Source organism: Eulemur rufifrons, chromosome 28 (genome assembly GCF_041146395.1).
Source record: "Eulemur rufifrons isolate Redbay chromosome 28, OSU_ERuf_1, whole genome shotgun sequence".
In the NCBI taxonomy this organism is placed as follows: domain Eukaryota; kingdom Metazoa; phylum Chordata; class Mammalia; order Primates; family Lemuridae; genus Eulemur; species Eulemur rufifrons.
In genome coordinates, this window is record NC_091010.1 from 42252563 (window position 1) to 42268242 (window position 15680).

General features: G+C 41.9%; 1 protein-coding gene and 1 long non-coding RNA gene across 4 annotated transcripts in view; one reads left to right on the forward strand and one right to left on the reverse strand.

Annotated features, from left to right (window-relative positions):
- Nucleotides 1-15680, forward strand: part of LGI1 (leucine rich glioma inactivated 1) — a 36239-nt gene that overhangs the window by 12417 nt on the left and 8142 nt on the right. For 2 of the 3 annotated variants that reach the window (XM_069460915.1, XM_069460912.1), the window contains exons 3-4: nucleotides 7015-7086; nucleotides 7188-7259. The exons of the other annotated variant lie outside the window; for it this stretch is intronic. In XM_069460915.1, coding sequence (XP_069317016.1) covers nucleotides 7015-7086; nucleotides 7188-7259 — 144 coding nt within the window. The remainder of the gene's footprint in view (nucleotides 1-7014; nucleotides 7087-7187; nucleotides 7260-15680) is intronic. 3 annotated transcript variants of the gene reach the window in all.
- LOC138376523 (uncharacterized) overlaps nucleotides 7039-15680 on the reverse strand; it is a 49032-nt gene continuing 40390 nt past the window's right edge. The window contains exon 6 of the long non-coding RNA XR_011231669.1: nucleotides 7039-9585. This is a non-coding gene — a long non-coding RNA (uncharacterized lncRNA). The remainder of the gene's footprint in view (nucleotides 9586-15680) is intronic.

The following is a 15680-nucleotide window of genomic DNA, read 5'->3' on the forward strand; positions in this document are numbered from 1 at the left end:
CGATTTTCTCAGCAAGGGCTGTCTTCCTCCCTACCATTCAGCCATCTGCAGACCAGCCTCCCTGCCCCCACGCCCCATACCTACTCTTCCATGGACAAAGCCTGCAGTGCTCCAAGCATAGACTCATACATCTTTTTTTTTTTTTTTTGAGACAGAGTCTCACTCTGTTGCCCAGGCTAGAGTGAGTGCCATGGCGTCAGCCTAGCTCACAGCAACCTCAAACTCCTGAGCTCAAGCGATCCTCCTGTCTCAGCCTCCCGAGTAGCTGGGACTACAGGCATGCACCACCATGCCCGGCTAATTTTTTCTATATATATTTTTAGCTGTCCATATAATTTCTTTCTATTTTTAGTAGAGATGGGGTCTCGCTCTTGCTCAGGCTGGTCTCGAACTCCTGAGCTCAAACGATCCGCCCACCTCGGCCTCCCAGAGTGCTAGGATTACAGGCGTGAGCCACCGCGCCCGGCCTCATACATCTTTAGAGCTGAAAGGGGCCTCAAAGTTACCTGGTCTAGCCCCCTCATGTTACAACACAGAGGAGAGAAGTGTGGTGTGCTCAAGGGCACACAGAACTTATGGCCACGTGGGAATTAGGACCTAGGCCATCCTGATTCCTGCTTCAGTGTGCTCCTTCCCCACCCCCATAAGAGGCGAGTAGCCAGAACAGAAACCTGCTTCCATGGCCCGTCAGACTCACACCGACACACTGGCCTGCCCAGAGCTTTCACTCTTACAGACCCACCTCTGACCTCTCCGCTGCACTTGGGGCAGCCCTAGCCTTGGGCCCCTGTAGCTAGATCTTCATTCTCAGACCCTCCACTCCTTCGCTCACTTCTCTGTGGCTGACCCTAGGCTCCCTCCCAACACTGAGCCCCATGCTAATACTGTGGCCCATTTTTCTGCTCCTTTTTAAGTGAATCCTGCTGGTTCTAGCTTTCAGTCTGACGAGGAAACCCCTAACAATCTTATGGCCTTGGTGCTAGAGTGTTGCTGCTTATGAAGAGATGGGACTCGCACTCACAGGCAGCGGGATGAAAGAGCTGGAGCTTGGGTCTATCTTACAGGTCACATCCTCTGATCCCCATGCAATAATTAGTAATAAAATTGTGAGAGTTTTTTTTTTTTTTTTAAAAAAACCTATCATCAAGGAATCTTAAGATTAATCTAAATTCCTGTTGAAATCAAGTATGCAATTTTAAAACATGATTACAGATCAAAACTTACTGGATGTTTACACTAGGTAAAGTTATTTTGTCTGAACACTTTCATTTTTAATCAGAAAGAATAAAAATATATGATGGAAAATGAAACTCAATAAATGTAAGGAAATCAGGAGAAAATAAATAATAATGATAAAAAGATCAAATAAAAAATTAGGAAGTGGTGGGAATAATAAATAAATCCCAGATTTGATCCTTGGGAAAAGGCAATAAAATAGCAGACATTTGAAGGATGCAACACTCACAAGAAGGGAAGACATTAATCATTCAAAAAAAAGCTCTGAGTAAAATTTGGTAAATATTTATGAAAGAATCAAGGCAGTGTCTCCCCTCGTATCACACATAAAAGTCCTAAATGGATTTAAGAGTTATATGTAAAAAAAAAATTAAAAAGGGAGGGATATAAGTAATATTTCATTGATATCAAGAAAGGAAAGAATTTTTCAAGAATAACAGCAAAGATAGAATACATAATAGAAGTTAATATATTTTGTGAAATAAAATTGTAAACTTCTATATGTTAAAAATCACGAATATAAAAGCAAATCATAATCAGCAGGAAAAAACTCTTAGGATCAAATAAGATAGGAAAAGAATAAGTAATATCCTTAATAAAAAAAAAAAGGTACTTAGAAAGCAACAAAAATGGTCAAAATATGATTTCATAGAAAAAGGAACAAAAATGATAAAGTAAATGTTGGTGAAGATATGGTCAGATAGGCATTTCCATACTCAGAGTTGGACATGTAATTTGGTAAGTTAGCAATAAAGAACCAGAGATCTTAAAACTGTCTATAATCAGCCAGGTGTAGTGGCTCGTGCCTATAATCCCAGAACTTTGGGAGGCCAAGACAGGAGGATTGCTTGAGACCAGGAGTTTGAGACCAGCCTGGGCAACACACTAAGGCCCGTCTCTACAAAAAATTAATAAATTAGCTGGGCAGGCACCTGTAGTCCCAGCTACCCCGGAGGCTGAGGTGGGGGTATTGCTTGAGCCCAGGAGTTCAAGGTTGCAGTGGGCTATGATCTCAGCCACTGCACTCCAGCCTGGGTGACAGAGTGAGACAATGTCTCTTAAAAAATAATAATAAATAAAACTATCTATAATCCAAAAATGCTACTTTAAAAAATCTATCCTAAGGAAATAGAGATAGAAAAATATTTATATATGAATATGGTTAGACTAGTGTTTATAATAGTAACACTTGGAATCAACAATAAAACATTAACTCATAATATATCTATAATACAGAACTAACTTCTCGTTAAAACTACATTTTTGAAAACTTAATTGTCATGAGAAATTGTTCACAATAAAATAAGCCAATGAAAAGAACACAAAACAATATAAAAATTATCTCAATTTTATAAACATCCATGTGTATATATCACATATGCATTATGTATATGAGTATCAGTGTCTTTTGGTAGTATGAGTATGGTGCCCTTTATTTTCTCCAAGCTTTTCTGTGTTTTCTAGAATTTCTACAGTGAGCATATATTACTCGTAAACAGAATACACCAAACTGCATTCAAAAGTTTAAAACTTTTTACTTGGAAAAAAACCCAGATTGATCTGACCTTGATGTGACTTTGAGAATACTTATATTGATTCATTCATTTCTTTAAGAAAGGGATTATTATTTAATTACATTTCTTAAATCCGTGTGAGCTGAGTGGTATTATTATGGCTATTAACCAAAATGTGGATATTTTGTCATTATGTGACCTAGGACCTAGCTGAAAGGCCACCTGATGTGTGAAAAGGGTAGTAGACCAGGGATCTTGGGCCTTGTGATCTTGAGCAAAGCCTTCCGTAGCCCTCTGGGCCTCAGTTTCCTCCTCTGTCAAATGGATAATTAACATCTACTCTACCACTTCCATAGAGTTGTTCCAGAGACCAAATAAGATGATCCAGGCAGGAGTTTATGAAATGTAGGCTACTATGAAGGCGGTGATCATTATTTAAAGAATGAGCTAGTGGCTGCCTGGAATTGACAGTTGCTATATATGGTCTTTCTAAATCTCTCTCCTGGTAAGGAAATATACACTCCCTTGGCTGAAGAAGAAAAAAATCCTCCCCACTCCTCCCGCAGCCCCTTTTCTTACTGAATTCATAAGTGCACAGCCCTGGGGGGAGGGGCACAGACAGGTCAGGCACATCCCTGTGTCCACCTCCACCAGAATTCTAGGGGAAAATGCCTGGATTCTTCCCTCCCTAAGAAAAGAGGAGAGACCTCTAGTGTTCCCACGGGACCAGGGCCAAGGGCAAATTCTACACCACCTCTGCACAAACCCACGGGGCAGCTGCTTAGGAACTTGGGAAGTCCAGATCTCTGATGTGGCTCAAGGTTGTTTAGACGGGACATTGGTCCCCACAAACCCCTCCATGATGCTGCTGTTGTCAGGATAGTTGTCACTTCCCACTCATATTATTGCAGACCCTCGCTACATGTAGTTATGGGGACGGGAAAACCCATAGCTGCTCCATGTCCCGCAGCCACTGCTCCAGTCAGCCTAGCTGCAAGGAGCAGAGGCTCCTCGGTCACCACAGGGAAAGGGGTGGGTGTTTTGACTTACCCAGAAAGCTTAACATGTGCAGCTCTGGCTGCATAGAAGACTTACCCGGGGAACTTTAAAATTTCCCAGGTGATACTTCAGGTGTAGAATTTAGCCATAATCTCTGAGGGTGGGAACCAGGTATCAGCTCCCTAGGTGACTCTGAGTGCAACCAAGATTGAGAGGCGCTGGCCCAAACTCTAACACAGATCTAGGCGTCTCCCCTGAGCCAGGCTCAAACCACTTCCCTTGGTTGAATCTCCTCCACATTCCGCATCCTCCTGAGTGTTCCTTGCACACACATTTGCCTGCCATGGATCCAACTCACCCCAAGGCCTCCTTTTCCCTTCAACTCCTCTGCTGGTGGGTTCCATCTCCCAGTTTGCCATTTCCAAATCCCCAAGAAGGGGCTCACCTTAGCTCAACTCACCTTTTTGAACCAACCTACTTGAGCCGTGGGCTGCTGCCTGACCTAGAGATTGGCTGCTCTGGGGGGGGAACCAAGTCTTTCTTGCCCTAATAATTAGTGGAAAGGGACAAAGGTTGTGTAGTAGAAAACGTGCCTGTTTTCTACCCAGGTCTGTTGTGTGTCAAGATGGTATGGGGTGGGCACAGTTTCCCTTAACAAGGACTGCAAGATACATTAATGTATCTGGTTCAATAACAAATCATAATATTGAAATCAAACATATTTAGAGGAATTCATAAAAAATTAAAGGTCAGAGATTCACTCTCCTTATAGAACATAATATAAGAATCTTTTTAAGTATACATAAGGTAAGAAAATGGATAGCCCACTCAACTACATTTAGAAAGTATGTATAATTTTACACATCCTTTTCCATAGAAACTACAATTGAATTTAGCATTGAGAGATTATGGTATTCATTATGATCTTAGCCAGAGGAGTTTTTTTTAGCTTTTGTAAGAAACTTTTAAATTGAAGTATAATACACATAAATGAAAGTGCACACATTGTAAGTGTAAATCTCAATGAATTTTTACGAAGTGAACACCTTTGTAACCAGCTGCCAGGTCAAGAAGCCAAACATTGTCATTACCCCAAAGACACCCTTGTGCTCTCTTCCAATTCCTACTTGCTCCCAAGAGCAACCACTATCTTGACTTCTACCAGCATAGATTAGTTTTTGTACTTTATGTAAGTGCAATAATATAGGGTGTATTTTACTGTATTCTGGCCTCTTCCCCTTGAATATTCATCCATCTTTTTGCATGCAGTTGTAGTTCTAGCCAGAGGTTTTAGTCCCTGCAATCTAGTTCAACCAACATTATTCATCCAGGAACTGTGCTCAGGGCTGGAGACACAAAAACAAATAACGATAAGTCCCTGCTGTAAGGAACATGCAATCCAATAATCTAGCAATGCTCAGAATTTAATGTAAAGTGAATTCTTCTTTGTTCAACAAATATTTATTCAGTGTCCACTATGGAGCAGGCACTATCACAGGTACTAGGAATAAACAATGAACAAGCAGACAAAAAATCTAGCAGAAATCTTCTCTTTCCGTGACAAGCATGGGCAAGTTCTGCCCACTAATATCCATTTCCCACTGTCTTGCATCTCATTTAACATAAAAGGAACTTTCTTTTCGCGACTTGAAGTGTGTCATTGTGAAGTCACTGGTCCAACCATGGGACAGTTTGCAGACCAGTGAGTGTGAGAGGTATTTCTCTGCACCTATTTCTGCCTGATTCCATTCTCTCCGCCCCTGATGCTGCCTACATAGAATGAAATGAAAATCTGGAGACTTTGGATGTTAGCTTACCTTGGAGTCAAGTTGAACAATCTTCTTGTTTTCCAGAAACACGAAATGATAAGAGGCAATTGCTAAAGTTGTGATGGAAATCATACACCTTTGCATTTGTTTCAATAATGGTGGAGCTCTAACACGTATCACTATTCATTAGTGTTGGATTTTCAGAACCTAGTGAATTATTTGAGTATAAAACCATGACGTTAGAGGCAGGAGGGATTAGAAAGGGAATTCAACACCACTCCAGGGTTGATAGTTTAGGAAGAGATGCAAGAGATCGTCTTAGATCAGTTTGGTTTATTCCCACATTTTTATGGTCATTTTCAAGCATGTATAAAAGTAGAGAAAATAGTAAACTCACTCCCATGTATCCATCTTTAAAAATTATCAACTCATGCCAATTCATCTCTAAGCCCTTGCTGTCCCCCTCCCTTGATTATTTGAAGCAATCCCAGATGTCAAATAAATTACTCATAAATGTTTAGAAAATGAGATCTCCTAGTTTTAATCCCCTTGGTGAACAGGTTCAGAGGTGAAGTCGCTAAGCTTGTTAGTGGCCATTATAAAAATAATGACCATTATGTAAATAATAAAAATAATTTAGGAATTTTTTAATCCCTAAACTTTAAATGTAAAAGTCACAAGACTTACTAACAGAATAACTATTATAGTATTACAATATTATCTAATATATTATTGTACTATTTGGCCTGAAAGCACCTCTTTTAAGCCTCTCATTCAGTTCTCCAAGGAGTTCAGTAGGGTGTGGGGCAGCTGATTGATGTTCTTCTTCATCAGTAATTTTGAAACCGAACCCCTGTGGATTTTGAAATTGCAAATAAATTTGTCCAAGTGAAAGTGGTTTTTTTTTTCTAACTCTTTAGCAATAAAATAGGTCTAAGTCTCTTTCCAAGCTTCGTTGTTTCCCATCTTCAGTGTGTCCCATTTTCAAAGAAGATTAGTTGATGTTCATCGAGCCAGTGTCAGTGGCCTGCCTGCTATGAGATATCAAAGCACAAACAAGCACAGGGCTAAATTTTTCTAGGTTTCCCAGGCTTAAAACCCCAAAGTATTATTGTTTGGGCCAGCCAGAATACTTTGCAGTTTCCTCTAGTAAGTGGAAAGGATTGTTAGTGTCTTTGTCATGAAAATGTGCAGTGTTGACTTGGCTGCTCTGTCCATTATACCTGCTCTGATTGTATCTCAAAGCTGCCCCGGGCATGTGGCAGCTGTCATTGTGAGGAGTCACAAGGCACCCCTTCAATGAGCATCTGATGAGGAGATGATTAGGAGTAAAAAAAAAAAAGCTGCAAAGATTATCTGAATAAATAACACTGCATAAGACAGACATCCAGACATTTTTCTGTATATAACTACCACTGGTTTTCTTAGGGATTAAAGCAGTAAAGATTGACAGTCTGTCAGTTTAACCATTTTTATGGTGTACTTTTTCTGGGCAGGTTATTCACATCAAACTCCTTTGATGTAATCAGTGATGATGCTTTTATTGGTCTTCCACATCTAGAGTATTTGTAAGTAAAACAAAACCCTTATTTGTTAACACAATGATTCAGGACAAGTGCTCTCAAGTTCCTACAACTGTCTGACAAAAAAATCTTATAACCTATTGCAGATTCATAGAAAACAACAACATCAAGTCCATTTCAAGACATACTTTCCGGGGACTCAAGTCATTAATTCATCTGTAAGTATAAATGCCTCTATTACGTTTTAAGCTCGCTAATGGACAGTGAAGTTTGATCACCTGTGGTTACAGCACCCACTTTATGAGTATTCATGAAAATTTAAGAAACCCATGTGATTTCTCTCTGTGCACTCTTACCATCTCTCCCTGTCATCTGTCAGCGTGTGTTCAGGAAATTGATTACTATTAATATTTTTAGCCTAAACCAAACCATAATTAGAAAAGCAATCTAATGCTGGGAAGCCGTGTGACTGAAATAACTTTATTATTATCTACCTCATTACTCACTTCATGGGTAACTATGGCTTGATATATTTTAATTTGATATTAGGTATTTTTTCTTTTTCTGTGTAAGTTCTGACCTTATATACATTTACACATAATATAGCCATAGGCAATGTCTACATAGTACCTGAACAACTTGTTTATACGTGAAATATTTAATTATTCAATGGGTGATTAGAGCTATGCTGTTAACAGGGGAGGGGGGGCAATTCTGCCTCCCAGGGAACATTTGGTGATATCTAGAGGCATGTTTGGTTGTCACAACAGGGGGCAATGTATTTGGCATGTAGCGGGTAGAGATGGGGGGAATGTATCAGGAATCTAGTGAGTAGAGGGCAGGGATGCTCCAGACATCCTGAAATGCAGAGGACAAGCACCTCACAGCAAAGAATTAGCCAGCCCCAAATGGCATAATGGGGAGTATGAGAAACTCCAAACATCATGAACCAACTTGTAATATTTATTAAGTGCTCAAGTGCATACTGGGATAAAAATTCCTGAGTTCTATGTGTCGTAGTCATTCTGTTACCTTTAACCTGTTCCCTCACAATCCCTCATTGCCAGCTCTGTTCTAGGCCTGGGATGCAGCCTGGAGCAAAGCAGACAAAAATGCCTGCCCTCAGAGCCCGCTTTCTAGTGTGTCCACGGGGTCTGTCTGCTACCTCCACCAGGCCCCCTTCTCTCCTGCTGTTTGGTTTGCAGCAAGGGGAGGCTGATGGCCAGATTTATTTTATAAAAATCATACCTTTCAATGCGTCTGCATATAGTCGTTATAATAAAAACCGTTTTTGTAATGCTACTCCTCATGCCAACGACAGAATATGACATAAACATGGCGGTATACAGAATTAATGTTATGCAATTTTAACACAGAGCCCAATATAATAAAAGAAACAAGTATACATAAGGAGAAATGGAAGTTTGTGACTTCAACTTGAGACCCACTAGATTCACATTAATCCCATTCAACACTCCCTCTGTCCAATGCTCAGCATCACAAAGGCTGCAGGAAGGATGTAGGACCCAGGTGTCCTCTCTAGGAGCCTGAGAAATAAGCTTCTCCATGCCCAGTTCCCTCAGGTGTGTCTACTGGCCAGCCTAAAGACTGGGGTTCACTCAGAATCCCTGCACAGAGCAGGAGAAAATGTCTCCATTTCTCAGCTGGATGGAAGGAAGAAAGGAAGGAAGGAAGGAAGGAAGGAAGGAAGGAAGGAAGGAAGGAAGGAGGAAAGGATGGGCAAATGGAAGAAAGGAGAGGGAAAAGGAGGAAGGGTACAGGAGAAAGGAGGGAAGGGAAGAGAAGGGAGGGAAGCAGAAGATGAAAAGGGGAAAGAAAAAAATTTGTATACAACATTCTAGTGGACAGCACCTATTTTTGTTTGACTAGAGCCTATTATTGTCCATCAAATGAAATGGGAATTTAAATTTGGGTCATAATGAGGCCCTTTCTTTAGCAGTCTAGAGACTGTCAGAAAGGGAGACTGGTACAGCATGTGCTGAATATCTAGAGATTTTCAGGCTCAAGGGAACACAAGGGCAGCCTTCAAAGGGAGAGGTGTTAATCCTACAGACAGTGAAAGGTAAGTCCCACCTTTCTGAGCCAGTGCTGGGGGTGGGAAGGAGGTGTGATGAGGGAACAGAGGGTTAAGGCTGACTGAATGAATATGACCCTTAGGTCTCCTGCATCTAACACTTAATAGGTTGACTCATATGGCAGTGCCAATATTAGACTGTTTTTGATCTACCAAAATGGCAGTGCCATATGGTTTGTCCTAAATTGTTTCTAGGATGTGACACATACTTTACAAGGAGTAGGGCCCACAAAGATGAATAAGATCTAGCCCCACCTTAGAGTGCTAGATCTTGCTCAGTCTAGCAAGAGAAATTGGACAAACAAATACATTCTCTCTGAGTGCCTTCGTCCCCAAGTTATGTTCTCCTTTCTAATTATGCTCTTCTTCAAGGTATAATTCCTTCCTTCCATCCTTCTGTTTCTTCTTCCTTCCATCCTTCTGTTTCTTCTTCCTACCTTTCTTCGTTCCTTTCATGGAGAGATGGAGTAAGGAGGATTTGAGACACGGATGTTCCTCTGCCTGCTCCGTAGGTCAAGTTCATTTTCCGTTATTTACTGCTTATAAATAAATCTGGCATTCGGTCGAGCCATTAGTTTCCTTTTTAAGATTTTAGATTTCAAAGTGCACTTTTCTTTACCTCAGTCCAATTCTTCCCAATTAAAGGTGAACATTTAAGCAGTGAGAAATTATCACCTCGCCCTCTAAACTGCATGTGCTGCAGGAAGAGCTTGCAAAGCTTTTTCACATTCTTGACCTCACTGCAGCCTCCTGATGACCTTATGAAAACAGGGTGGTAGCACTACTTCACTCATGAATTGGACATGGAGGTGCACCCTGAGTTTAAGCTGCTCCCCAGTTAGTATGCGGTAAAGCCAGAAGTTTCCCAAGGTCTTTGATAAGACATCTAGTTTAGTTTCCACCATGTCAGAGCAGGACCAGAAAGCATTTACTGAGTTGTTTGGATCCTTCCTTGATACATGATTCGAAGAGTAAATATGACTAGAGAAGAAAGTGCAGATCCTGAAGATAGGTTCCCTACCCTTACTCTTAGTCTCAAAACACAGAGCATTGGGATCAGACATATACTCTAGATCCAACTGGGTCCCACTCTGGCCTAACATTAAAACTGCTCCAAGGGGCCCACCTGAGCATTTAATAAATTCAGATCATTCCTAAAGAAACAATGAACTTGTATCATCTTCTTATACATGTATTTCAGTACGTTTCTCTTCCAAAGAGATATTTTCAGACAACTTAAAATTTATTATACATACCCATGTATCAGGCAAGATCCCTCTCCCCTGAAAATTCACCCTTAGAGAAGGGGAGAGAGTTCCTTAGAGTTAAGTCCTTACAAATCCTGTCAAATCCTAGAATCCTCTCTCAATTACTTCATTTTGAATCACTGTCCTAATGTTACATATGTTTAACTTTAATGTTTGAATAGTTTGTGTATTTCAGCAGGGTTTAAATTTTTCTGATAAGCATGTATAATTTTTGTAATCAGGAAAATGAAGACTAAAAAATTAGTTTATGGCCAATGATAACAAAATCTCCGAACATTATATATTGACATCTAGTAATACCTGTGAACTTTTAAGTAATGATTCCCTTGGGTGCCATGTAAGGGGAGCCAGAATTGTTTGTATGCACGTATAAAAATATTTGGGGGAAACTGTCATCGACCTATACATGCTATAGACTATCTACTGGCTGCTCAACCCTGTGGGGGGGTACAAGGACTATGTCACAGTCCCCAAACTCAGGATACCTGTGTGCCCCCAGTCAGGCAGGGTGTCTTTGTTTTATTTTAGCCTTCGCATTGACATCTATGTTAAGAGGTAGCCCAATGTAGCGGCTGAGAGGATGATCTCTGCCACCACACTGCCTGAGTTCAAAGCCTGGTTTTGTCCCTTAACAGCTGTGGGACCTTGGGCAGGTCATTTAGCTTCACTATGCCTCAACTTGCTCATGTGTAAAATGGGGCTTATAATGATAACCTCTTAAAATGGGGGTGAAGGGTAACAGTACCTAAGGTTGTTTTGAGATTCCATGAGTTAATGTATGCAAAGTGCTTAGAACAGAGCGTTGTATGCGGTTAGGAATACATTAAACTCACTGCCTCACCTCTGTGAGTCCCGGGTCAGGACTGCAAACGCTGCAGTGCATATCCTCTTTAAACATTTCCTGTGAAATTAAAATAACTGCACTTGTAGCACCGCAGGTTCAGTGAGACATAAACCCAAGCTGAGAATCTGCGTTGCAGGGGGGCTGGGAGCACCCCAGATGGCTGTGGGCGATGCTTTCCTAGCAGCAGAGCCCTGTGGCACTGAAACAAACGTGCTGTTTGAGCCAGTCTGGTCTGCCTTAGAGAGAAGACTTTCCAGTGGGTTCCACAGTCATCATCAGGCTTTCTCAGGTAAACCATGAGAATACCCAAGTGCAGGGAATGGCCATCATTGCTGTTGAGAAGGAAGGACTATCTGCCTTTGAGAATGCTTGCCCCTACTCAGCTAGTTTCAAGGCAACTAGAGTCCAATTGGGCAGTATCTTGGGTGTTTTAAAGAACATTCCTTAGGCAGACTCTGAACCAGGACCTAGAGAGTGGTGCTTAGTTGAAGGCACACTTTAAGGAGGCTCCCCCTACTTGGGGATTTTTACCGCAGTGAGGCTGTGGGGGGGGGAGGGTGCTTTGTGGGAGCAAAGTACAGTGGTGTCATCAGAGCTCACTGCAACCTCAAACTCCTGAACTTAAGTGAGCCTTCTGTCTCAGCTTCCAAAGTAGTTGGGACTACAGGAGCGTGCCACCATGCCCAGCTATTTTTTTCTACTTTTTGTAGAGACAGGATCTCGCTATGTTGCTCAGGCTGGTCTTGAACTCCTCGGCTCAAGTGATCCTCCCACTTTGGCCTCCAAAAGTGCCAGGATTATAGGCATGAGCCACCACACCCGGCCAGTTTTATGGTCTTGACACACATAAGGCTTAAAAATTCACCTGTAGCTACAGAGTTTTTCCTAGAATCCTTTGCAAAGGAATGTATATAAAAATATTAGTGGCTATATGTGTTAATTCTCACAATAAATGAAATCCATATTCTTTACTCAGTTTTGCAAATGTCAAAACATAAACCTAGAAAGGTTAACTTAAATTGGCTAAGGGCACACTCCTGAGAGTGACAAAGTTCACATTTAATCCTGGGTCTACTTGAGATGAAGTTGGCACCTAAACCACTACCATTTTTACAAAAGATACAGCACATATTTCAACCAGAGCTTCTATCGATGAAAAAGGAATAATAATATTAAGTCACATTACCATGTGAAGCTGGGAGTGGAGTGGAGGGAAAGAGGAAACTGAGAAAATTTAATCCAAATATTTTGCTTTCTGGTGGCAAAACTCAATGCACAGGTAGAACCTGAAGAATCAGATAATCCTGACCCAACCTTAACCCATAAAGTGCTTTCTCAATATCTCTAGCTGTTTAAACACCCCAATAGGCACCAAACCTCATTCTAGTCACCCTTTTGTATAATGACCAAATGCTGAGCAGGTTTCAGGGAGCATCACGGGACTTGTCCCTTTTGCTTCCTGGTGACCCTGGCCCCAGTGCCCTCAACAGCTCTCCCCTGCAGACAATCCCCTTAAGCCCTTGGATGCCCATAATGATTTTTAGAGGCTCCAGGCCCTCCTTGCAGCTGGCTTCCTGCTGGTTCCAAGAACCCACAGCAATGGCTCCAAACCTGGGCTGACCATAGTCCCCAACCTTCTTAGGGGGTGAGGGCCTGAAACCATGTAGGAATTTTGTAGGAAACAAGGCAGCTCCATCCCATAGGAGGTCTCATGAAAGACACTGCATGATCTGACCATTCAGGCACCTAAGTGCCACTTATTCCTGCTCTCGCCCTGTAGCTTTGATTTAGAATGACTAAATCCTCACTGGAGAGAACTAGAGATATACACAAATACCAAGCAATGGGATCCTTTTAAAAAGTCAACTTCCTTCTTTGTTTCTCCTGGTTATAAAATAATAATACATGCATAATGATAAAAGCTCTCACAATCCAGATATTTATACAGCAAAAGTGGATGTTTCTGTTAACCCTATGCCTAGATGTAACCTCAATCAACAGTTTTTATATCTCTTTATAGAGCTTTTTTTTATGCATTGCAAACATCGATCCTCCTTCCTCTAGCAGGATTACCCTCTACACTTAGACATCATGCTAAATCATAGAGACCTCATTTTAAAAATCTCCTACGAAATATTCCATGTTAAATGTGAACCATCATTAATTTACACAGTCCCTTCTCAATGAACATGCAGGTTGTTTCTAATTCTTTGTTCCTATAGACAATGCTAAATCAAATATATTTCTTCACTTGTGCACTGGGCTGCTAATATTTCCAATTTCTCTTCACTTGGGAATTGGTAAACACTCTTAAGTGGCCACAGCTAAGACGTGATTCCTTCCATGCAGGGCTATTTCATATTTCTCGTCTTACCTTTGCAGGGTCTGCTGATCCCCTTCCATGCATCTGAGGCATCCTTCACCCTGTACCGGGCAGCCCGCACTCGAAGGTTGCTTTATATGTCAGGGCCCTGTTACATTTTTTGCAGAATAACTGCCAGGCTCTGTCAGCATTGCTTTGCTAAGTCCTTCTCTGCCCAAGTCCCTCTGCCTGCTTTCTTTTTATCCAAATGTACCCCGATGTCACTGGGGCCTCCCAGAGATGTAGGGAAGCTATCTGAACTCCAGTTCCTGGGCCTTGGGCATCTGGAAGCCTCGCTCTCATTTCTGAGTCTTACTTCTTTTTGATTCTGCTTATCTTATGAGTCCAGGAAGCCTTCTCATGCCTCCCAGCCCCAAACCTAGGCATGAAGCGCCATCCTACCTCCTTTAGAAGCAGTGCATTGCGAGGCAGTACTGAGGTTTTGGTAGTGGAGCAGCAAAGGGGTGACGGTGGGTGCAGTAAACCCATCCGCCATTTCCTCTCGGCTCCTATCATGCTGCTCTGACTCCCGCACCCTCTGGGTCCCACAGCGAGAGCCTCCCTGTCACATGAAGTCCTCAAGAGGCCAAATGCCTCATTCCACAGCCCATCAGGCTGACCTGCCTCTCTCAGCCCCATCCCCCAATTCTGGCGAATTAAAAGTCCTCCATCTCATCATGCAAAAACACCACCAGCTATTCCAGAAGCCCCGCAGCTCCGAGTCTCTGTCTCTGACTCTTTTGCCATCTGCTTCTGCAGTTGGCCTGCACCCTGGGTACATGAGGCCTAGAGCTCTACTCCTGTGGGCAGGAAGTAGAACTTACCGATTTGCCCATTGTTTAAAAGAATCCCCATTGGACAGTAACACAAGTATGTTGCCTCTTCCTGTGTAACCCTACTGGCAGCAGTGATTCAGGATTTGACTGTTTAATCATTTCATGCCCACTGTGTCCCAGCCTCCTCCAGATCTGTGCCCTACAGCCAGGGCATTTTGTGCCAGTTTCTGAGGGAGGGACATCCGCTTAGGTAACATTAAGGTGAGAACTTTAAGACACGTTGTGCCAGCAAATAAATTGAGACACACAACTTGGGAGTGACTCTGGACTGGTTCAAGCTCTTCTTTCAAACCCCAGTTAGTAAGATGAATTGTGGAGGCATTCTCTTGAATAGTCCTCTTTAGTGGCATTTTAGTGATGCTACAGGTATGAACAGCCATAGCCATTCATTCGTATGGTCAGTTTTCTAAATGTTATTTCTTGGACAACGTACACACACAGAAACCCTTCTCCTTCCTCCCAGCCCCACCCCAGCTACTCCACTGAGAGTGGTCCCAATGCCAGGCACTATCCTGGTTTTCTCATTTTCCTTTTCCAATAATCCTGGGAGATAAGGTATTATTAGCTCCACTTAAAAATGAAATAACTGAGTTTCAGAAAAGATACATAACCAAAGTTTCACAGCCAGTAAATGCTGGAGTCAGGATTCAAACCTAGCTCAGAATGACTCCAAAGCCATGCCCTTCGTCACAAAATGGACTGTCATCGAGAATGGACCTTTCTGATTCAGTTCCCATTCTTACATTCCAAGGTTTCTGAGGTTCATTGCAAACAGTTTTTCAATTTAGTAGTAATTTCTAAAACTCAGAAAAACAACATAACTAACTTAAAAATAGGTTCTAAAATTCTTGAATGTTTGCACTTGAGAAATCTCATATTTAATTAGTTGAGATAGAAGACATAGAAGACTTGACGGTGTGTTTTAAAAGGAAGTTGAGACAATTTTCAAGGGCTTTGGAAGCCAACAATATGGGCTCTTTTGTTTTAGTTTTTGGAAAAAAGAAAGGATGTGCTAGCGAAGGGGTAGGGCCATTGGTACCGTGAGTGAGTCGGAGGTTTAGCTGCCCTGGAGCAAGTAAGGAGGAGGAGCCTTGTCAGGCTCCTTGCCCACTGTTCAAGAGGAACTCACTGAGACAGCAGGGATCACAGCAGAGAAAGAGTTCAATATTGCCGACATCATGTGAGGAGACCAGAAGAAGTTCTCAAATCTGTCTCCCTGAGAATTTGGGAGAAA